At 38.4% G+C, this 25,667-nt stretch overlaps 1 protein-coding gene across 1 annotated transcript in view; it reads right to left on the minus strand.

The window, feature by feature from the left end:
- LOC110340193 overlaps positions 1-25,667 on the minus strand; it is a 379,146-nt gene that overhangs the window by 11,568 nt on the left and 341,911 nt on the right. Inside the window, exon 19 of the mRNA XM_040755232.1 lies at positions 1,841-2,047. Within this exon, the coding sequence (XP_040611166.1) occupies positions 1,841-2,047 (207 nt within the window). The remainder of the gene's footprint in view (positions 1-1,840; positions 2,048-25,667) is intronic.

Consider the following 25,667-nt stretch of genomic DNA (forward strand, 5'->3'; position numbering starts at 1 on the left):
GTAACAGAAGGGAAGACCCAGTGCATATCCTGTGACCGTAATAAACAATTTGGGGAGGGGAGCTGTTCCTGGGATTTCGTTTGTGCAGAGGAACTAGCAATTACCCAATTGTCCATCATTTCCCCTTGTAACAGGAAGGCTATGGGTTACAAAAAGGAAGAAGCCGATGGCTCTAGTGCCTGCTTTCTGGCCACTCCATTCTCCCAGAAGCTTGTTCAGTTTATTTTCCTGTAAAATCATCAATATTTGTAAAGATGTTTATAGGTTGAATGCATTTAATTGTATAAGATCCGTAATTCCTCGCGATCCTTATTGTACCTCTTGAAAAAGAGCTGAAAGTACTTTGCAGATGTTATCTCATTAATCTACCCCAAATCCCTGTGAGCCAGGTAGCGTAAGTATGCATAACCCAGTTTTCCAGATCAGGAAATAGGCAGAGAAGTGAGAAATGACTAAGCCAAGGTTATGGAGCAAAAGAACAAGAGAGGAAACAGGAGAACTTTGGCGGTGGCTGTGCTCAGGAGGTCAGGACACCTCCCCCCCTGACTTTCTACCCAGGGGCCAGGAGAAATGTAACATGTTAGAGCAGAAAGTCTACCTCAGCATCCTCACAGGCCATGCTATTTCAGTGCACATAACACACGCAGATTTACACACACTTCTGCAAATGTAAAAAGTGTAGTTATATCAGTTCATTCTGTTAAAAAGGAAAGGGGAAAAAAAGGCTTCTACAGCAAATGTCTCAGAAGACAAAAAAAGATCATATAGGTTATGTGCCAAGAACATCCTGAATCAGACTCTTTAAAATCACCTTGGAGACATTGGGCTGGCTCACCTGCTGCCGCCTCATATACCGAAATGCTCACTTTCTCTTAAGTCATGATGAGGCAGGAGGAGGAATGGCTGCCTGGAGAACTTTGCTGGCCTCCTCTCTTAGGAACATGCCTGTGGGATTACCCAGGTTCCAATTATACTTGATCCTATCTGCTCTGAACAACTTCAAATTTCTTCCAAGATACAGTGACAGGATTTTATTTTTCTTGTTTATTGGATTTTTTTTTCATTCATTTCACAACAAAAACAGTGTTGTCCAGATTCAAAGGTGGTAGGACAGACAGGTGCTTCAGTTTTAGCCGGCTGCTCCTGTGGCACAGTTCAGTGACATGCAGGCTGTGTCGCTGCAGACTTTTCCATCCTGACATAACCCTAGACTCCCCGATGAAGTAATGCCTATGTGAATGCATGCAGCCCCAGGATTCATCTCACCATAAATTTGGATTCTACAAATTCGATACAATATGAGTTTTTAAATTCAAAATCAATCTTCGTGACTTTAAGATCTTTCCCAGATATTATTTTCAAAATATTCTTAAGGATTTAGAGATGGGGTACTTTTCTGGAGTTTTGTAATCTTTTCATCAGAAAGAAAGAAACATCAGCATCTCTTTGACTGAAGGACTGCACATATGAAGTTTGGACTCACAGTATTCTTCCATCAACCTACTAATGTAAGTATTACCTAACTAAAACAGTTACAGGTAGAATTCTGAGTTATTCTGTTTGAATTTTCCTTGTCTGTCTTCTCCAATATAGTTACAGTCAGAAACTTTCATTTTCTTTATGCCTTGTCCTTGTGTAGGCAAAAGCTAAAATACAGCTCTAAACCTGTTACAGACCACTAGTTATCATCTATGCTCCCAGTGATGCTCATGTGTTTAACATCAAGTGTAAATCACACACATTTAAGCATGCGCATATGTATATACATATATATATATATATAAAGCTATAACACAGAGAATATATACATTCACCTCCAAACATTTCCATACATACATACCTCAATGATGGCGCCATCAGGGAGCCTGAGGAAATGGCGATATAACTCTTGAAACCCACTGGGATAAACCGTATATACTGATATGTGGGAAGTAACCTCTCCTGGACCAACTGCAGATGCAGAAATTCCATTCTGACAGTGGGGGTCACAGCTGGAGACACTGGACTTGGTGTCATGGCTTTTGCACATGTAATCATGCAGTGCCACCTAGTGAGATCCAGAGAACCCCCAGGTCCCCCAAACCCAGAAAAAAAATAAAACAGAAAAACTGTAATTAACATTTGGCAAGAAAACAGCCAATTTGAAATGATCTTACAATAAATCTGAAAGTCTGCTGTCTGCAGTGCTTGCACTCCGCTCCATGCTCCATGTTCCATGCACATTTTTATGGCATGTATCTAAATAGTGAGACAGACAAATCCCTGGTGTGTGCTCCACAAAGTTAATTCTACACAGATGAAGCTGTAATTGGCTTCTATATTAACCCAAAGCAGGAAGATCAAGCAGCCTGTGAAAATGACAGTGTAGATTGAAAAACAAACATGTCTACAAATGGTTTGAAGAATGGGTGTGCTTGCTTTCTTATCCAAAAGAAAGATTTTCTCTTTCTACTCACCTTTACTGCAATGTGTATGCGCCAAGCTTCTCATATCACTAAACCAATGGGCCAGATACATCCTATAGACATTTCCCACAACGCACAGGGCATGATGTGTACACTGTATACACTGACCACTAAACTTCTTTCTAGCAATCCTGAGCTCCGTACTTACTGGAATAAGAAGCCTTATTTTTATAAGGTTTCTCAGGTGACAAGTTCATTGTCTAATGAGACATACCCTGTGTATTATATTAGTGTTAGATTAATTTAATTGAATTATAATGCAGTTGAAAAGACACACCTGCATCAATTGTTTAAAATAATGTCAATGAAAATTCGACTCTACAACCTTAAAAGTTGTTTGTGGATAATAAAACTTCTGGTTTCATTTTTTCATTTGTCTTTCTCGTCAATTCCTGAGCTATATGATGTGCTCTACAATACCTCATTTTCTTATTCCAAGATGTCCATATTTTTAAAATTTGGCCAGGTTTTCTATGGATTCTCGCTTTACTAGCTTTTTTTTGTTGAGACATAAAATGTTTATTTACTGGTCCAGAAACATAAACCAAATATTAATTCCTCTTAAACCTTACCTTGAAAATTCTGCAAACCTTCATGAATTTGAAAAGATTTAATAATATAAAAGAAAATCCTGCCCAATGACTGTTAATACAAGTCTGAAGTTGGCAATAAACACTTGGAATCTTAGCCACTGAAAACATTTTTTCCTTGAAAAAAGAATATAATTAAAATCTGGATTGGAAGAAGAAAAAATTATACATTTCTTCAAAGTATTTGAAGGAACAAAAAGATGAGGGTCTAATATGATTAAAAACAGGTTTGTATCAGTGTAAGCATGCTTAAGAAACTCACCGGCATGCAGGAATTCACAGAAACCTCGGCTTATGCAAACTTTAAATAAGTTTGATTGTAATAAGTATATACAAGAGACTTTTTCCAGATAAAGTCCAAATTTAGTGAGGACGTAGTTATTTATTTATTTATTTTGGTTTGTTGTTTCTGCTTGGTTCTTTCAATCAGTATAATTGTCTACTGATTGAGTGAAGAAAATGTGGTATAGAAACTTCATGAAATACTGTAAAGCTGTAAAGTGATAAAAATCCTGTCACTTTTTATCAACATGGATTGTGGCGTATGCTAAATAAACCAGCACAGAGTGGGAACATGCTACATCTAATGAAGCTGACATCATAGTTATAGAGAGAAGACTCCTGGTTGCCAAATGAGCTAATAGGGAGTGATTGATCGACAGGCACAGAGTTAGATAGCAAGAATAAGCGTCAGTGAAAGCTAATACCTAATAGGTTGAAAATAGTTCAAATTTATCTGATGAATACTTCAAATTTTGAAGAAATGATAAGTGTATGACATGAGTGATACGCTAAGTACCTTAACTGAACAATTTCACACTATCTAGATATTCTGAAAAAAATACCTAGCACTCCTGAACATGTGTGGTCACTATGCTTCTTTTACAGATGACAACAGAATAGTCTTGGTGGGATTGTCACAGGCATGGACACTGTATCGGTGCTTCTGGCCCTGGTCTGGCCTGGTACTGATAAAGACACTGGGAGGCAAAGTGAACAGCAGAATCCCATGACACCATTGTAAGAAGACATGAGGCCAGAAGGTCATTTGATGTGGTGAAGACTCCAAATTCTAGATCAAGGTAGCTTGAATGTAAGCCCTGAACAGGGCACAACATGCCAAAGTGAAGTCAAGTGCGAAGGACTCACACGTTGGAGGATATAATGCTAGTACATTTAGCCAAGAGATAAAAGAGGAGAAAGTCTTATTAACCACAACAGGTAAGATTAATATCCTTCCCAACAAAGGAAGCAGGAAAATTTGACCTGTAAAGCACATATATACATACATATATGCATACATACATACATACATACATACATACATGCATGCATGCATATCCATATAGAAAATCACATTCCTGAGCATGTCTAGCTTAAGGACAATATTTAAGAAAGAAAGATGGTAAACACATTTATGGGTATTCTTAGCTCAAGTTTATAGAACAAACATTTACAAAGCTAAAGTGGTGAAAAGGAATGCATCTGGGCACATGCAGCCTGAGCTATAAGTTGTATCTCACTACAAGGATTGATCATTAGGGTGCTCACCTCACCTGGTAGTACCAACCATTGTGGATCATAAAGGTGAATAAACTAACTAACTAACTAGCTATCTAACTAACTTGTGGTAGAATCACAAACAGACAGCCAGCACATAGGGCCAACTAGAAGAGAGGCTTACATCCATCTCATCAGAAGTGGACATGTAACACTGTATTGGGAGAGACAGACTGAACAGACATGGTTATCTATTTCTGAGAGTCAGGAGAGGTGGGATGCTAACTAGATATTGGAATGAGGTTTCTAACAAGCAGGCAGGTATGAGGAAGGAGAATAATTAAATCAGCACTGTGTGTGTATAAAGGAGAGATTTGCTAAACTACATGAACTGAGGTTACCTGGATGCCCACACTGTGCACCCAGCTTCAGACCAGGCTTTCCATAGGTCTCTCTTCCCCTTTAGAACTAGCCCATTTCTGATGGTTCCCAGAATCTGATATAAACCATTTAAATTGAATCCATGCAGGAAACAAGGAAAATGATAAAAGTAGGTTTGCCATATTCTGGAGAACTATAGAATTACCATACCTACCACAGAATGTTGATGAGAGAGAAGTTATTGGGTAGCATTCATGACTTTGAAAATGGAGCCTCTGTATTTTGGAAATGCAACATTAAACATTAAACAAAGCTATGATGCTCCCTTGAATAGCAGTCGGTTATTTCAAGGCAATGGAAATACATGCAACAGTTACTCTTGTTTGAGAAGTTGATTAATTATAAACTATAAGGGTTATAAACAGTTTACTGTGGAGAGCATGCGTGCGCATGCACACACACATACACATGCATATATGTGTAAATGCTTTTGCAAATGCCTTTTTACATCAGTATGCTTGCCCATCTTCCTGTCTTTTTTTGATCAACCTAATCTGAGGAATGAGAGAAGAGTTGACTTCTACCCAGAGACATTTTTGGCTGACACTGAAATATGTCTAAAGAGAAAGTAGGCAGTGATGAACAGGTTGAAACGTGAGTCAGTATTAACTAGTGACAGGACACACACACACACACACACACACGTCTCCTTTGATATCTAGTGTGTCTCTGTGTCAGTATTAACTAGTGACAGGACACACACACACACACATCTCCTTTGATATCTAGTGTGTCTCTGTGTCAGTATTAACTAGTGACAGGACACACACACACACACACACACGTCTCCTTTGATATCTAGTGTGTCTCTGTGTCAGTATTAACTAGTGACAGGACACACACACACACACACATCTCCTTTGATATCTAGTGTGTCTCTGTGTCAGTATTAACTAGTGACAGGACACACACACACACACATCTCCTTTGATATCTAGTGTGTCTCTGTGTCAGTATTAACTAGTGACAGGACACACACACACACACATCTCCTTTGATATCTAGTGTGTCTCTGTGTCAGTATTAACTAGTGACAGGACACACACACACAGTCTCCTTTGATATCTAGTGTGTCTCTGTGTCAGTATTAACTAGTGACAGGACACACACACACACGTCTCCTTTGATATCTAGTGTGTCTCTGTGTCAGTATTAACTAGTGACAGGACACACACACACACACATCTCCTTTGATATCTAGTGTGTCTCTGTGTCAGTATTAACTAGTGACAGGACACACACACACATCTCCTTTGATATCTAGTGTGTCTCTGTGTCAGTATTAACTAGTGACAGGACACACACACACGTCTCCTTTGATATCTAGTGTGTCTCTGTGTCAGTATTAACTAGTGACAGGACACACACACACACACGTCTCCTTTGATATCTAGTGTGTCTCTGTGTCAGTATTAACTAGTGACAGGACACACACACACACACGTCTCCTTTGATATCTAGTGTGTCTCTGTGTCTACACACATGCAAGCAAGCACAGGAGCACATCAAGGACAAACAGGATCTCTTGGCTTCTATTCAGCTCTGTTGCCCACTGTTGACAGTCTACTCAACAGCCTTCCTGCCTATGGTTCACCCACCTAGGTCTGGACTTGAACCCTTAATCCCTGTTCTCAGATCCCAGTTTCCTCTCCTACCTGAACTCTACAACTTCACTCTAACAAACCCTGACTTCAGCAGCTCCATCCCAGCACAGTCTTGATTCCTTATCTCATCAACACAGACTCTCAGCCCTTTTCTGCATCTTTTCACACTCTGCTGCAACCTCTTTAACTTGCATTCCTTCTGTAAGTCCTCTAGATGTTTATAGCCATCTTCATGTTTACTCTGTGCTGTGTGATAGAGAGTTAATATTAGTAGTAATGATTGGAACAAAAGAGCCTGCATTCACTTTGGCCAACTTATCAGATATGTGGGGCTAAGTGACAAATTGCTGCCACTACCACTGTCATTGCTTAACCTTGTAAATTTATTATTATTCAATACATTCTGGCATTGTGAAAAGAGCTAAAAATGCATCTCTTTTTCTCAGTTGGGGAGGAAGTGCTTATTCTCTCTTATGTTTTGGAACAAGGCTGTCCCTAGAATTCTGTCCCCTTTATATGTCCATATCTAGTTTAGCAAGAGCATGCCTGTAATCTGTGCTGCTGATGCCCATGGCAAGTCTCCTTTTATCCAGGTAACAAAATAGTGACTATCTTCCATATAGTTCTCTGTAATGAGGCAGAAACTTTTATTCCCTTTGCATTATTTCCTATGGCTGCATTTTAACTATCCCTCCAAGAGTTCATAAATGCTACAACATATAAGCCCCCTGAGACTCCAACCATAAGCATTCAAACTTGGACACACTAGATATCAGAAGAGAGGCTGGTATAGGGCCAAGCCATCATGGTGTTAGGTGACCATCACTTTATATGGTCCAGGTGAGGGAGTTATATCTATTATTTCAAAGGTCTGTTGTGTCCAGGTATTTCTGACTCTAAAGCACATGAACTTATGATTACACTGTGATTCAACATTTAAACACGCCCATGAACATACTGTGGTATTATTTCCTTGATATGCAGCCACAGGATGGGGACTTGTTTGGACATGATTCTTGAGGCTGCATTTTCCTTTCAGGTCAGTGTTCATATGGAACATTCTGACTTTTCCATGCTGGGTCTTAGTGGAAACTTCTAAAATTAAATGTAATATCAAATGTGTAATATCCATCCCTTCACTTACATCCTATTGGGGAGTCTCAAGGTTTATTAAAGATTAACTAGGAAAGGAACTGGACCACATTTCTCTCTGTGTCTGGTTTTTCCAAGCAAACATGATCTTCTCCAGAGTTTCCAGTCAGCAAATCTTGGGAACCTTGGGATACTTAAAGGTGGAAGAAAATCAAATAGAGAGTTGGAGTCACCTCACCTTCTGAAAGAGAGATACAAACAAAGGGGAAAAAGCCAAAACACTTTTCAGAAATAGTTAAAGGAACAGAGACAGACTTTCTCCACTGAAGAGAGTATTTTCAGTTACCTGCTGAGGTATTAAGCTTTTACACATGGGCTGTGAAAACACCCTACCCTGCAGGTAATTGCTGTATTTTCTAACTTACAACCAAGAACAGCCTCCAGCAATGAGAGATGCTTGGCTTTAAGACTGTAAGATCTCCCCGGGGTTAGGAAAGTAGGACAAGGGAGGAAAAAAAATGTTTTATAACAGAGACCGAGAACCGGAAGAGCAGCTGATCAGAGGCGGATATAGAGGAGGAGAGAGATGGAGAAATCACTTTTCCCCCTAGATCATGCCCCTCTTTCCCGAGCAATCTGTGTGTGAATACAATTTCCTCGTAACTGTATTCTCTTGACTTTTAAACATGTGCCTTTAAATCCAGCTGCTGAGAAACAGACTGTGTGGCAAAGTGACCCATGTGATATTTGCTCTCCAAACCAAAACCCATATGTAATATTCCCCGTTAAATTTTATTTCAGGTCACAGAGGCAATCCAAATAGAGGATAGGAAGATCTGCTAAAGCGAATGCCATACAACCTAGATGGTTTATACCTCTGGTAAAGGGGAGAGGGAAAGAGATGCAAACAAGGAAGAAGGGCATGATTTTTCTCTAAACTGCATTGTCTATGCATGCTTTTACTCTTTGTTTTGTGATGAGTGAGGGCTTAGCTACTTGGCAAGACAAGCAATTTTCTTAAAAAACTGGAGACCCCTCTACATCAGTAAATGAATATAGCCACTGTATTCTAGTCTCCCACATAGTCTGAGTTTGGCTGCATGAGGTTGTCTCCTGTCATCTAAAATCCCTTCATCAAATCAAGCTAACATGTCTAGCATTGCTAGGGAAGCCCAGGGTGAGTTAACAAATCTATTGAGATATATAGGACACATCTGAGAAGTGAAGCTGGTCTCAATCTGAAAGCATAAAAATGTAAAGGGAAACCAGAAAACATCAGCCTTGCGTACAGTAATTCTTAAATGCAATTCATCCTTCAGCAGGAAGGCAAGTTAAGGGCCGTGATTCAATAGTAGACGAAACAGGCCAGAACAGGTTCAAATACTGCATATTTCACAACAGAGCTTAATTACGACAGGACTAGAAGGCTGTTAATTGCATTATAATAGTTTGGCATGAAATTAGGTCTGATGTGAATGTCCTTATAGTGGAGTTGCTTATGTTATTATAATTATGCAGTGGTATGTAGATTTACAGCATAGATGTATTTTTCTAATAGCTTTTGAATTGATTTCTTCGCTTTTCTTGCCAGTATTTACACTCAGTTTCTAAGAATGGCAAACCAACCAAAAGGAGCCAGGGTCAGGAAATTAGGTCACCCCGGATGACACAGTGGGTCTCCTGTGGATTTGATGCTAGAACTCCAAATGAGTTGTGCCTGATGATGGTGATTTTATTCACCATTTGTTCAGGACTAGACTATTTGGTTTAAAAAAGGATCTCAGCAAAAGGTTACCTTTTACAGAAATGTTTGCTTTGTTTTGTCTTAAAAAGAAATGTGTTCCTCTGGTAACTGCTGCTGTAACAGAATACTGGAGACTGGATAGCTTATAGTGAAGAGAAATTCACTAGGTTCACAGTTTTAGCAGCTAGGAAGATGGAAAGAGTGAAGACTTTTGTGGTACAGCAGCCAATAGCAGAAGGCATAAGGACAACAGAAAGCAAAGAATGGAAGATCTGGGTTTTATAACAAGCACACTCCTGTAATAACTAGCCCATTCCTGCAACAAAGACACTAACCCATTCGAGAGGGCAGAGCCTTTTTTGACCCACTGACTAAGTATTAGGCAATGGTGATTAAGTTGCCAGCACATGATTTTTTTTGGGGGGGGTAGTACTCAAATCACAGCATTCTTTTTAAAACTAAAAGAATACAAATTTATAATTGAAGTTGTATATGTCAACCACAAAACCAGTTTTGTAATATAGACAAAAATTAAAAAATTGTGTCTTGTATAGAATGTTAACTGCAGTTCATAGAAATAGATGTCAACAGTCAAGTAGATTTTTCACAAGGTAATGTTGGATGTCCTTTCTAGACTCATACAAAATCTCTATTTTAGAATTCAAAATCAGAGTTGGCTCACTTGAGAACATAACCCATGGCCTGCCTTAGACACTTAAACCTGGAATACACAGAGTACCTTGGAAGACCATTCACATTTAGTGGTTTCACTTTTTATATTGTTATTTTGACTTCTGTGCAGTCTATTATTATTGGGATTTTGCAACATTTTCCCATGTATTTTGTATACTTCCTTAGAATGAAAGACCAAAAAGTTAACAGAAGATGACTCAAAAAATAAGTCAGGGGAGCTAAAATGGCTATACTCTGAGGTTTCTTTCTTTAACATAGCCATTAGGGGTAGAAAAAGAGCACTGAAGGAAAGTAGAATCCACAAAGAGAAAAGTGACAAACTATGGAGTGGTTAGCAAGCCATATTTTTGCACAAAATTACCTCTGCCCAACTAAGATTGGGATTAATTATGTCATCAAAACAAAACTGACACACCTCCATGTGCTGCTGAGAACACACTGTATCTTACGATTTGCTGTTGAACATCTCCAATTTTCATGATTACTAATTTCACATCTTGTAGTGGAAATCATTTCACACACTGCTGTACAAGAAAATCACTAAGAATTTCACTTCTGGTTACAGCATTATTCAAAATTCTGAGAAACAGAAATAAATATAAGAACAAAGGTTGGGGGGCTATTTTATGAAAGGATAAAAATCACAGGTCTTGGCAGCATTCCCATGGCTTTTGCCTCTGGATATACATGTTCTTAATGGTACCGGGGTAGCCATATTTAAACATCCTACAGATTAATCTCCAAGCCAATGTCAGCTTAGAACAACCCCCTCCCTTCTGCCAGTTTTCTGCTGGTACCAGCTACCAACTGAACAGTGCTTAGAAGGGAGAGAGCATGGGCCCTGGAATCTGAAGCCAGGAGAGGAGTGGGGATGCATGGATGTAGGATTGAAGATAGACAGAAAAATTTCAAAATGGTAACAAAACAAAACAAAACATGCATTTGCTTCAACCACCCACTGGGATCGTAGATAAATCCTACAGATGGTGAATGCATTGTTTAAATGCAAATCAGTCCTAAGGATGCAGCAGGCCCTGTTTCCCACACCTACACTCTACTTACTCTCTGGAGTTACATGAAGGAAAACTTCAATGTCAGAGTGCCAAAAACATATATTGTTTTTCAAAATGAGACAAAATGCCCAAACCTTCAGGTTTAGAGTCTGCTCTTCTTCACTTAGAAGTGAAAGAAAAGGAAAGTGGAAGGTTAAATCCATTAAATCTAATCTTTTACTGTCAGGGATGACAGAACTAAGAGACAGTAATTGAATTAGTTTACTTTAGACACCCAACTGTGGAAGTCCAGTGATCTGAAGGAAACAAATGTGACCAACCTGTTAATTTTTCTTTTTGATGTTGAACTTGAAATGTGGTTCTGTGGACTTGGGTCAAGTTGGCTTGAATTGATAACTACATGCCTATGTCATCAGTGGAAAAAATTACACTATCAAATGATATGAAGAACCCTGGCCCTTTAAATTTTACAATATAGTTCGAGCAGGTGTGCTGATGCAAATCTATGATCTAAGGAACTTGGAAGCTGAGGCAGGAAGATCTTCTGAGTCCAGGAGTTGGAAAGCAGGCTGGGCAGCATGAGACCCTGATCCAGAAAGGGAAACAGGTAGACTTGAAGCTGGCACCTTCCCTACTGCTGTGATGTGTACGATATTTTTACAGGAAATCCTTTCTAGCTGGGAAACTTTTATCTTAAAAGGTGGCCTGTTTGCAATGCTCACAACCAATCCTGGATTCTTAGTACATGCTTTGAACCAATTTCTCTGTAATGGTGGAAAAATGTCAAAATTACACAGGCAAAGAGATTGTGGGTCTGTGTATGTGTGTTTTATTCTTCTTCCAAGATAGAGTACACCCCAGTGTGTTTCAGAATCATCTGAAACCAACAAAACCACATGAATGAAGAATAGAATGTTTATATTGTGCCTTACCTTATTGTAAATCCAAATCAAATGGTATAAATTGCCTGCATGTCTAGAGAGAATTGGCAACCACACTGTACTCTTATCACCCACTGAGCATGCTCCAACAGGAGCTTTGTAATAGGTGTTGGTGAGTGTGTCACAGACATGTTCATGGCTTGCACCCCTCCATCAGGATTGCTACAAATGTAACCTATTAGTGAGGTCCACCTCCTGGAGGCAGAGGACCCAGCCCATCAGCCACATGCCCTGCTTCATGTTTGGGATTACACCTACCTAGATGTATCAGCACCAAACACTCTAAGCATTTTTTGTTTGCTTGCTCCTTTCGGGCCTTCTGTAAACAAATGGAAAGTTTCACAAGACAAAGCCATGGGCCTGGCTAGTGAGATGCACTAAGTCAGTATTTCTTAAAGGAGTAAATAAATGAATCCAGCGATTTAAAAGGATTCAATATTGGAGGACTCCTGGGTTGTTTTTGCTTTGTATTTTTTGGCTTTTATCATGCCTATCTTTGATGCTTCTGAAATCCAGTTTTACTTAATCAGTGTTTCCCATTGCTGAAACAGTGTCAGTGAACTCTCTACCAACATCCTATAGTCAAGTCTGAACTCCTTGTTTCCTAATCCAGGGAGTTCTTCTCAGTCACTCTTTCATCGCCTCACTCCACCCACACCACCCACAAGTCAGAGACTGCCATGTCATAATTCTCCTGGAATAATAGCCCTTCACACGCACATAAAACTTCTGAAGCCATGGTGTATCCCCAGACAATCGACTGCATCATTAAGCAGTCCTACAACTAAAACAAAGAAACAAACAAAAAAACCATCCCGATCTTAAATATTTATTTATTTGATACCTTATGTGTATGAATGGCTTGCCTGTATATATGTACGTTCACCATGTACAAGTCTAGCATCCACAAAGGCCAGAAAAGGGTGTTGAATCGTCTGGAGCTGGAGTTACTGATAGCTGGCCAGCAGTGAAGCTGGCATGTGACTGCCAGAGTCTTTGACCACTGAGACTCAGTCTTCTCAGCGCTCTTTACTCTCCTTTTAAAATACATTTTAAAACTAAACTGTGGAATAAGAAAATACTCCTGAAGTCTTAATTTAAACAGAACAAAGGGTCTTATTTATTTTAAAGTCTTTCTTTTGTGTTGACAAGGTTGAACTACAGAGGAGGAAGTATTTCGGCAACATGGTTATGAAGAATGAACTTTTGACTGCGTGCTACTAGGAAGAATAATGTCCTGGGAAACAGAATATCTATATTATAACCTGTATCTGTCACTAGCAAATTCTAGGTCTCTGTTTCATCATCATTAAAACAATGAACTTGAGTTAAATATTTCCTATGGCATCTTCCTGGTCTAAAAGGCATGTTAGTGTGTTTTTAAATATAAATATATATGATATATACATATATAGCACCTACCTATACATAAATAACACATATATATTATCAACAAAATGATACCAATCAATTTCCTTAGAAATAGTTTTGTGGCTCAGCCCAGTTAACATCTACCACTAGTAGCTGATATGTCTGCAACCACCTGTCAGGACCCAGGAGGATTCGGATTTTTTTCTCAAGAGCAGTTCTTTGACTATCAAGAAACTTCAGAAAAATGAAAAACTTTTTAGTAATAGACTGCTACCAACCTTGTCGACCTATAGCTTCATTTTTATTTTTAAATCGGCAGCCCCATGAGTATCTAGGCCCAGGAACACACTACAGTTTATTGTCTACCTTTCAGATTTTTCTATCAATTCATTTTATTATTAAATCTATTTAGAGACAAAAACATCAACTAGAACTCTCAATTTATCTACTCCCTTGCCAGGAATGAAAAGAGAAGAGAGATGAAACTTCTACCCCAGTTTTCACAGTCACAGAGATAATTTTAAGACATAGCCAAAAGTTCACAAATAAAATGTAAACTACAAAATGCAGTAAATAGCCTTTGATTGATTGATGGGAAAATTAGAGCCTTGAAATACACAATTTCATTATTAAAAATTGATCTCAAATCTAATGAATTAAAATAACAAAATTTCTGTGTTTATAGGTAAAAGTTATTTTTGTTCATTTAGCTTTGCTAAATAAGCTCAGCAGAAAGATAACTACATATATTTAAAATATATACATGCTGCAAACATTCAGGTAAGTTGGCTAATGTTCTTGACAATAATATATTGATTGACCAATGGAATCTTGAGCTATGGCAAGAACTTATTTGTTGGAAGAAATGGACAGTAGAGACAAGCAAGCTGGAAAGTGGCTGGAGATCTGCAAACTGGGAAGACAAGCAACAGAGGATTGGTTCACCTCCTGGAGATACATCAAGCAAATAGCTTGGAAGTCTGTACAGTACACAGGAGATGCGGTATCCTGCAGCTGTTTCAGAATGTCTGTCACTTTGACAGCTGTAATCCTAGTTTCTTCATTCTTTGTCTTCCATGTACCTTTTATCTCCAAAATCATCTAGTTACAACTGATAAATGCATGACTGTCTGTGTACAGGAAATAATAGAAAATTCTGGATTCAAGATTAAAATAAGTATTATCAGCAAGTTTATCTAACTTATTAGACTCTTACAAGAATTCATATGGAATATGTGTCCCTATATGTGTGCTTTTCCTCAACATCAAGAAATCATCCCCACCCCCTTGGTGTTGATTAGGGTGTGTGTGGGATGATCTGAAAGGAGTGCTTGAAGGAGAAATGCATGTCTTAAGTCATAAGAGTCTATTATAAGGAACATAACTTAATGTAATTATTGTCACAAATAGTAACCAAGAAACCACTATATTAACCAAGACTTATTTTCATGGTTAGGAAAAGGTGAATTACTCTAAAACTTTTTTTAACTGGATGTCTTTAAAGGTTGAAATTCTAAGTAGAACCAAATTATATACCTTCAGACGTGATATATATATATATATATGTATATATATATATATATATATATATATATATATATAGATAGAGAGAGAGAGAGAGAGAGAGAGAGAGAGAGAGAGAGTAAAATATCCCAGGAGGACACTAGTAATTACATAGTAAATTGCGGTCACTGAGAACACATAATGGGCAGTGAACAATGAGCATGTGTCTTGAAATGAAGGAAAAAACAAGGTAGGTCTGAGAGGTGGTTTGAAGTTTGTGGACTAGTTGATAATCCATGGGGACTTCTCAAAGATTCAAAAGAAGAAAGTTGCAAAAAGCGCACAAGCCATGTAATAAACAAACATTTAGAGTGAGAGGAGATGGGACAAGCACTGGGAAGGCTGTCATAAAACACACGTTGCATAATAGATGTTGAATCAGTTCTATTATTTAACTTTCCCAAAGATGGAACAATATGGAGATATGCTAACCATCATAGTCAGCGTTAATTTACAGTGGGAGAAATAATTAGAATCTCACTTTTTCTGAAGAATGGAGTGAAAATGTAAACAGCGCTTCCCTCCAGGCAAGTACTTTATCAAGTTGACAGGTGCATTTGAATTACCATGGGTGGGGGATCTAATAGGTTATTTATGTGTCATTTTAATAGAAAGACCCAACCTCAAGATGGACAGCAGACTTTATCAGTACTGCTGTTTGCAACTAATCCTCCAATTTAGCACCCCATGAAAATACCTGCAACAAAATCTAGCCATTTTTCTTTTACACTCCATTATGGAAAAATCAATATGGGTGCTATTCATCGCAAATCTCTGGCTTCGCGGGTGCCTGAGCCACAGAATAAAAAAGAAAAAGAAAAAAAGAAACAACAAAAACTCTGACAGTTAGCACTCTGTGTTGCAGAGCCCATTGCTAAGGATTTCATTCCACCATGTTCTGCCACCCAGAATGGCCCAGTGGCCTCATATATATATTCCAGGATCTAATATATATTGCCCAGTGTCCCTAAATCTGATTACTTGGAGGTCAATTCATTTCAAGTTAATGTTAGAGCCTAGAATAAGAGTTACTTGACTTCTACACTTGATAGACTTAATTTTTATCTGCCTTTTAACATTCAAGCAAGTCATAACAGTGGATAAACATGTAACCAATAATTAGCTCAAACCACACATAAGCTTTTCAAGGAATAGACATGTCACTGTTTTAAGGGTTCTCTGAGACATGTCCCAACAACCTGTTTTCAGGGAAACAGTCTTTGTCCCCCCTTCTAAAGTGTCCCCTCTAGTTTCTTACCCCAATGTATGTCCAACAGTAAGGAATTTTTCTATTTACCAAAGCAAATTCGTAAGTTAGTAGACTATCATGCATTTATACACACCCACTACTGAGCTACTTAAGCTAATAGACAAAAGGCTGAAAACTCATCCCCTCTTGTATGCAAGTATCTTAAATCAAGAACTGTGTAAGATTTCTGTTTCCCTCAAAATCATCAAAGTTACCTGCTTCTCCAGCAATTACTATCTTGATGAATATTAACAGAGCAAGAATACACACACTCATTTTTGCTATTGGATATGTTAGCCAAACCAAACAAAAACAATAGAAAATAGTTAGAAATCATAAGTGCCTTCCAGACATCAAGCTTTTAATAAACTTAAACTTACTTCCTGGGTATATTTATTGGAGCTGTGTGACAGGTTTGCAGATGTGCTCACTCAGAACAAGCTCCATACACCACAGTCCTCCCAGGAAGGCAGGCAGATGAAATCTGAAGCTACACTTTCCAACCAACTCTTACTTCCTAAACTCCCTGTTGATTTCTCTCCTGCATAACCCATAACCCTGACCAGTAAGAAATGCAAGTACATTTCTGGAGAGATAGAAATTAAATGATAATCTATTATAGATCTATATGTCATTCTGACTTAAAATTTGGGATTCTACAATTTTTAAGCTATAATGTTAATATTTCTTCATTGCCAAATTTCCCTGCTGTAACATCATTCTAAAACCCAAATTCCTGTGTTTTATAACTACTTCTGTTTCTATTACATTAAGATATCCCTGTATCTAAAAACATTATTGGAAATAACCACATGTTATTTATTTTATATCATTGTCTAAATGGCATTTGTTGAACATTTAAATATATATTTCAGGCATATTCATGAACCATGTTGTATAAGTAAGAACAGATTCATGAAAATTTATGTTATCATAGGCCTGGTGGCACAATTTGTAATCTCTGCTACTTCAGAGTCTAATAATGCAGGATCACCTGGAGTTCAATCTATCTTAACTACAGAGTCAATTCAAGGTCATTCTGAGTAAGACCTTGTCTCAAAACAAAATTTTGAGACTTTAATTTAGTAGTAGAATGATGAGTTTATTTCCCAAGATGGAGTAAGAAAAAGCAGACACACAGAGAGATACAGAGAGACACACACACAAGAGAGAGAGCAAGAGACAGACACAGACAGACAGGCAGTGATTGTCTTGAGGTCTTGATGCCTGGTGCTATGGAAAACAGGTATCCTCTCATGTTCAGGGTGTGCATATTCCAGTGCAGAGGAAACAAATTCTGAGTACAGTCTTATGAGACCCGTTGATCACATATGATACCAGCAGTGACTGTGCCAAAGGGCCAGAAAAATTTATCAGTGCACTGTTTATTGGGCTCAATTCTGAGGACCGTTTGCTTCCAACAGTTCCTAGGGTGACAATAAAACTGATTCATTTGGAAGTAAATACATTCTCTGACATAAAGAAAGTCTTGAAAAGTGAGATCACCACAGAACTTCTTGATATGTAGAAATGTCCCACTTCATATGGGCATATATATTTTCTTGAAGATTATACTTTTGAACCACAAGAAACAATTGCAGTTAATTATAACTGTTTTTCTTTGCTCTGTGATTGTTTTATGTGTTTAATTTTTGTCTTAACTCCTGGCTAGTAGGCTCCTTTACTGCATACTTTATATGTCTCTCTATCCTCCAAGGTATTTACAGCAGAGGCAGACAGAACACTGTTTCCATTAGCTAGGTTCACTGTCAAGAATATTGGTACCTCCAATGATTTTTCCAGAGTCAAGCAGGTTCATGGTTCTGTGATGTCTTATTATTGGTATTGTAGTTTCATTGGCCCCTTTCCATGACCTACAGAAGCATCTTCATTAATGAGCTGAAACTGCACATTCAAAACACAGCTTCCATCAAGGTCAACTGTATGATCAATGAAACCTTGAAGAAATCACAGTAGCTGCAATGGCATCGGGGAGAAAGACAGCAGTAGAAATTTATTGATTGCCAAAGATCACATCTGAATTTCTGTCCACTTATCAATGAGGATGAACATTGCTCAGACACAGCTATGCCCTGGGATACCTGTTCCTAGTTTTCCTCAACAATCCTTTTCTTGGCTTTCTCTGTCATGTGGATAATGAGGATTGCCTGGACATGAACGATATGATTATTTATGTTTTGTTTTTATAGTCAATGCAAAGTGTGTGTTCCCAAGGAAAAAAATCAATTTCATCTAACTTTTTGGATAGCATTTTCTTTATTTAGTGCAACTGAGCAATAAAACTTGGTTTCAAAGCCTGGAACGAAGACTCGAGGGGCAGGGCCAGAGACAGCTCAGCAGTTACAAGTTCATATTGCTCTTCCAGAGGACTTCAGTTCCATTTCTAGCAGCCACACAGGGAGGCCCGGTCACTTGTGACTCCAGCTCCAGGAGGTGCCATGCCTGTGGCTTTCACAAGATCCTGCACTCACACACACATATAACCTCTGGTATGTACATGCACAGAATTAAAAATAAATATAAAACTTAAAGAAAAGAATGCTTTTACACTAAGTTATTATTTATTTTCTTTCTATTTTTGATCTGTTTATTTTGAATTTATGATTATGCTCTTTTTTAAAAATAATGACAGATTCATGCATATTTATAATGCATTCTGGTTACTCTCTCCCCACCTGCTTTGGTCTCCCTCTTACCCCTACAAACTCCCAACTTGTACCTTTCCAGGTTCATGACTTCGGGTTTTATTTTATGACCCATTGTATATAACTAGGACCATGTATATGGCCAAAACATTAGGTGGGGTTCACAATTAGTGACACAACAGAAGTCAATAGGCCCTCCTTCCCTAAGTCTATGTATAGGAAACAGTTCAGCAGTTAGGAGAAGTGCCCTCTGAATCTCTCCTCTATCCTTACCTGCTATAGATGGGCCCATGTTTGTACAGACCTGGTGTAACTATCCACCATTGTTGAGAATTCAGGATGATAATAATTACCAGAAGTCTAGTGACAACTGTAAATATTCTTGTAATAAAAATTATAGGAAAACAAATGTAATATTGCTATAGTAATATACTTTGAGAAAAATAGTCACTTAGAAAAATCAGCCATTGACTTAAAATGAATAATTAGAAAGAAATGAAAATAGGTACTTTATAGGTGGTATAAATTCAATACAGATAATGAAGACCTGTCTATATATTTTTCTCTATAGATTTATATTCATATCTACATAATACCTGAATTTTAATGAGCTTTGAATTGATTTTGACTTTTTCCCTTTTGTGAATTTTTCAGATTTTCCTAGAGCAGCATATATTACACCTAGAAATGTGATCTGTCCTTAATATCTCAAGAACCAGAGGTTTTTCCCTTTGAGGCCTTGAGTACATTTGTCTAAGTTAGGAAGGGAAGCCTGTTTCTTTAAATTCAAGTTCTGTGTCAGAGCCACCACTGGGAGGGGGTGCTGAGTCCCCTTGGCCTCTCATTAAGCAGCTTCCTGAGGGGACACCACCTGACCAAGGACTCATTGCCCCATTCCTTCAGATTTTTAATTTCAAAACATCTCACTTGGCAGAGGCCGACCAGGGAGCCCTGTCGGTGACTGCTGGTACTTGGCAGCAACAGTGGAAATGCAGGAAGTCACTGAGCACCAGAGCAAGCCAGAGTAGTTTAATCATCTCCGAGCAGTGGCAGAGCCAAGATTTACAGGGGCTTCCCACCCCTAGGTGTAGGCAGAGTGACATACTCCAGTATAGCTGTGAGATTTTACGATTGTGCTATCACTCAGCAAACAGACAAAAAGGCAGAAGGGTGGGTGAGAAAACACATAATGTTTTCACACACTAAGCTTAATTTCAATATTGTTTCAGGCTCCTGAGGTCTCCTTATGAATGAGTGTAAAATCCCATCATTTTAAAAATCAGTAATCACAAAGAAAATTGTGTCTTACAGGCTCTGCTGCTATCAACCAGAAGATTAGGAGTTTGTCCTCGAAACACAGGTAAGGAGGCCTGGGTTAGGGGAAAAGAGCTAAGAAAATGCCAAGTAGTAGAGGTCAGCATTATCATTATTTCTTGCATCTGGCAAAAGAAAACCTACATTAAAAAAAGAAAAGAAAGAAAACATGCAAATCTGAGAATGTTCCTATAATTGAAAAGTGACTGAAGGGACATCTAACCTATACGACGAGTTTGTGTTCTGTGGAGTAGGGTGAGCCACATATAAACAGCTTCTGAATATAATATCTCTGCAATACCTTTCCTTTCTATATAAGATCCTATTCTACTACATATCATATCTACAGCTGTGTTACGTTCAGTGGCTATAAAACCATCCATCTGTGTAATCTCGAGGCAAAAAAAAAATCCTACAAAGAGAAGCCGTGGGTCTGGGCAAAATAATCTATCTTCATTTATGCCATTAACATACTTCTCGCTGTTCTGGCCTGGTGAGGTGGATATCTTCTCATGAAAACCACAGAGAGCCAGCTGCTTCTTCCGAGCCCAACAAACATCATACAGACAATTATAGTTAGCATCTATCATGCCACATAGAAATACACAGCATCATCTTCTCTTCTTTTTCTCTTTTTACGTCTTCAAGACTTATTAATGCACAGACTACAAAACCACGGGAGCCCTAACTTTCACAGGCATGTGAGAGATATTGGAGATCAGTGTTCTGTGTGGGAGCCTTAGTCCATGGTTCTAGTTCTAAAGGAAATAAAGTTTGTATGAGCATGCTTCTCTCACTTACTCCTTCTGTTCCTGTTTCAACTTTGTGCTTTTTTTGTCTTTTCTTTTTCTGTAATTTCATTTTAAAAACATAGAATTATATTAACTCATTGAGAATTTAAAGCATCCATACAATGTAGTTTGATTAAATTTGTCCCACTTGCCTACTTAACCCTTGCAGATCCATTCTTATCTGTACTCTCCCAAATTCATGACCTCTTCCAGCTTTGATTTGTTTAGTTTTTAGTAGCTTGCTGAATGAGATTGACTCATGGACATTCGGCCATCCACTGGATTGTGGTCAACCTGCCAGGGAACACACTATTTATTTCTTCTCAAATGCCAGAAATGCTGCCTACATTATCCATTTTCTCAATCCGATGAATGCTCATCCAAATCGAGTCTTTGTGCTGTCACATGATGATAAATACCCGAAGTATCCTAAGTTCTTCACATACAAAGCCTTTTGATTGCAGCTGGAGGTCCCCCTTTTGTCCTTTTCCTTTAGAAGACCTCTCAGCATTTTCCATAGGACGGTCTCAACTATTAGCCTTCCCTTGACATTCTCTTCTCAGATTTAAATGCAGCTCTGTCAAAATGGCTACAACTTAAGTCATTTTCCCAGAACGTAGTTCCTTAGCTGCAGACTTTGTATTTAACTATCTCCTAGACATCTCTGAAAGAGAAATGTCATAGCTGTTTCACATTTAAAGTAGTTGCAACAGAACCACTGGCTTCCAAGTTACTTGGGCTTTCCTCTTCACCACAATAAATGGCTCCCACTCTCCATTAGTGCTGATACCTTCATTCTGGTGGGCACCTTCCTTCATTCATGTTCTATTCATCAGCCTGACTGTGGACCTATCAAAGCCAGCTCCCAGAAACCTTCCAGGAGGTGGGAGAGGATCCATTCTGTACTTCCTGTCCCTTCTTTGTGCTCTCCTCATCCAGACTCTCAAAGCCAGTTCACAGAAACATTTGGAGGGTGGTCCTCAATTCTATACTTCTTATTCCTGTTTCATACTCTCTTCAACCAGATCTAGTAAAGGTAGTTCACAGAAACCTACCTAGGGGCAGGGTGTCTTCCATTCCACAATTTTTCAGTGTTTTTTAATAGTCTCTGCTGGTTTCTATTCGCCTCAACTCAGGAATACTACCTCAGATGGCCGTAGGAAACAGTACAGGCTAGTTAACACCATTGAACTATGACAAATGGTTCTTGATGGCTTCTTCTCACTGCCCTCACTGTTACTGCCCTCTCAGTATCTGAGTTACTTTATAGTGTGCCCTTAACCTCTTAAATAACTCTAGAACCTAGGGATCGATCATTCCTTTTATTTTTGTGTTGGCAGGTAATCAACACAAGGAGTTTTGCCCCATCTTTTACAGGTTGTTTCTGTAACATCAACTTGAAGACAACATTGCAAAGTGTCTTGATCTACTTACTGTGCATGCAGCCACTCAGAAATGGGTCCAAGATTTGGGTTTTTCTTATACTTCACTTCCCAACAGTGTTGTTGGGCTTTTTGGTTCTGTTCCATACAGGCACAACTTGGTGGCAGGCCGAGTCTTGTCAAATCACACACAGTATCTCCCCTGCCACACACACATACTTGTTCTTTATCAGCCAGCCTGTCATATCTAGAGGAACAGCAATGTTTCTCAGAATTTTAGAAGCCTCTAAGAGATATTTTAAGAAAGCATAATGGTTCAATATGTGCTAGGTTAATTAATTTTTATTACTGTGTAACAAGATACTAAGAACTTAGTGATGAAAGCAATACTTGCTTTGACCTCTCTAGGACTCGAGTCTAGACAGTTGGGAATACTGTACTCTGCCTTAGCAAACTTCAGTGATGGGGTCAGCCATACTGGGCTATTACTAGCAGCCTGACTAAGGAAGAGTCCATTTCCAGACTCATTCAGAGCTTCAGCAGACTGTTCTCTGTGACTGTAGAATTGACTCATATTCCTTCTTAGTAGCTAGTGATTAGGAGCCCTCTGAAGCCTTCAGATCCTCAGGTATTGCTGGAGATTCCCTTCCATAGGTTATTTTCAACATAACTCTTCAAAGACAATAAAGAACCCTCTTGTATTTGTTCTGGTTTTTCAAGAAAGCTCTGGATTCCCTTTTAAAGTGTTTGCCTGATTAAGCCAGGTCCATCCACAATAATCTCAAATATTAAGCTTAATGACTAACATAATTATACTAGCAGAATCTTCTTATCCTTTCCATATACTCTAACCTATTGACAGGAGTGACTGACTTCTGTGTTTAGCACTCTCTTCTAGTCTCAAGGCTAGAAGATTATCCAGGCTGTGCACATCAGGGCATATAATCTAAAGGTTCATGGTATAATTCATTTTGCCTCAGTGATATATGGCATTTGACTTCTTTCAGTTAGCTTATTGTTGAGGTTATTCTGTGATCTATTTGATATTATACTTTCTTTTTATTGATGAAAATAACCCATTATATGAGTTATTTGACAATTCCCCAGTTAATAAACGTTTAATTTTTTTGTAGATGTTAGCTGTAATGATATAGGCATTCACATATATGTTTTTAATTTCTTATTTAGATATCTAGTTATTGAATGTCTGGGTTGCAGGACAAATCCAAGACTAATACATTAGCTTCAGTATATTCCTGAATTCATATGTCCTGAGTTCAATTCCTAACTGCATTCTTACACACTGTCATCTTAAGAAAATTTTTGAACTGCTGTGTGCTTTCAAGTCCTTATTTGCAATCAGTCTGTACCTCACATGGTTACAGAGAAATAAAAAGAAATCCACACGAGCTACTTCGGTGTGGCATGACATAAAGTACACACCCTTCTCCCTGGCTGCAGTACTTTTTCTAAAACCTAGCAGGTACCTGGTAAAAACCCACTGATTGGTGAATGGATTGAAGTCCTTATTTCTTCTTCCAAATAATCTACAGCATATATTAGGTTTTTGTTTTATAATTTACAAGATTGCAAATAAACATATACCAAAGGCTCATTATGTTTTACGTACTGTGTTGCTATGTGGTAGCACTCTGTGGGGATATAGTGAAACATTTGGGAGGAGGAATGTCCATGAAAGAAGAAAGTCACTAGGGATGGACCACTGAGAGTGTACTGTTGGTAACAGTACATAGCCAGGGATGAACAAAGTAGCTCCATCACGCTTCTCAAGTATAATGAATTGACCCTCCTGAAGCTGTGAGCTGAAGTATATCCTTCCTCCTTTAAATTGTCAAGAGAAGGTAATTTGATCACAGAGACAGAAAAGGAATTGATGCAGCTTACATTCAATGATGACTTGTATTTCTCCCTCTAAGTCATTGGTTGTATTTTAAGACAATCTAATCCTTGGTTCTTATGAAAGGTTTCTTTATAAATTCCAGATTATTTCTTTAGAGCTTTCCAAAAATTAAATACAAACAATGAGAGTACCTGGTCTTCCCTTCCTGAAATTTCTTTCACAAATGTGAGTTGATACCCTTATAATCTTACTTCCACATGTGACTTTTAATATTCTGACCTGTAACATCAAATAAACCCTGGGGTTCTGGGTTTGGAAGAGGAGTTTATAACTACAGGCAGGTGGTCTGTCTGGCATCCATTTTATATTAGGGAAAAATAAAATTTTACTTGTTGCCTGCAGAACAAATTCTTTTATAGAAGCAAGTTTATTGAAGTTGTAAGCAACATGGTGACTCTTGGTATGGGGGTTGACTTGGGCTGAAGCATTCCCACTCCCTTCTCTCTTCTCTTCATATCCTTTAAGAATGATGACTAGAGATGTGCAAGCACATTTCCCACCATTAGCAAAATGCCATTGAATTTTAAGAAGCCTAACAGGCTCAAGATATCATATTAAGATATCAAATATTTCACCATTTTCTTACCACTTTTGCCAAATTATTTCCTTACTATGACCCCAATATATGCCAACTTCCCCCTTGTCTCTGTTTACTGGTGAGACAAATGTAGAATTCTTACAGGGCAAATGTCATATTTGCTTCTGTTGTACTGCTCCTAACATTGAGCTTGTTATAGGATAATTATGTTTCCTGAAAGAAAGACCCCACTATTCCTCCCAAAGTCAGATTATGCATCCCATCAGTTGCCATAGATTTGTATACAACCTGGGGGAAAATGTGTCTCTCAGACCAGAAAATGGACTTCATAAAGATCCTCATTTGCCACCGTCAAGTACCCCAGGAGATCATTTTCAATCCCATGGGTTGTAAAGAGTTTCCTTTGCTTAGAAGCAAACTGAGAGTTAAAAAGCAAGGAAGTAGGAAGTCCCTAAAAATTTATACGGGCTCTTAGAAGAGGAGGTGTGGCAGCTGTGTCTGCAAAGTGCTGCTTAATAGGGCAGGGATTTGCAACTGACTCAATTAGCCATGGAGGGACCATAAACATCTTGTGAGCTTGAAGTCTTCATGTTTTCATAATTTCCTTGTTGTTCTAAATTTTGAACAAACTCCTTTGTAAGTTCAGGCCTACATGAGCTCTGTTAAAACCTCTGAGAACCAAAAACATTCTCCATGGTTCTATGAATGAAATTTCAACACAGAATCCAAGTGTTTTGAAACCACGGGTAGCAGTGTTGATTTGTTAGAAAGCCTCTAAAAGAGTAGGAA

Source organism: Mesocricetus auratus, unplaced genomic scaffold (genome assembly GCF_017639785.1).
Source record: "Mesocricetus auratus isolate SY011 unplaced genomic scaffold, BCM_Maur_2.0 Super-Scaffold_100013, whole genome shotgun sequence".
NCBI classification, from domain to species: domain Eukaryota; kingdom Metazoa; phylum Chordata; class Mammalia; order Rodentia; family Cricetidae; genus Mesocricetus; species Mesocricetus auratus.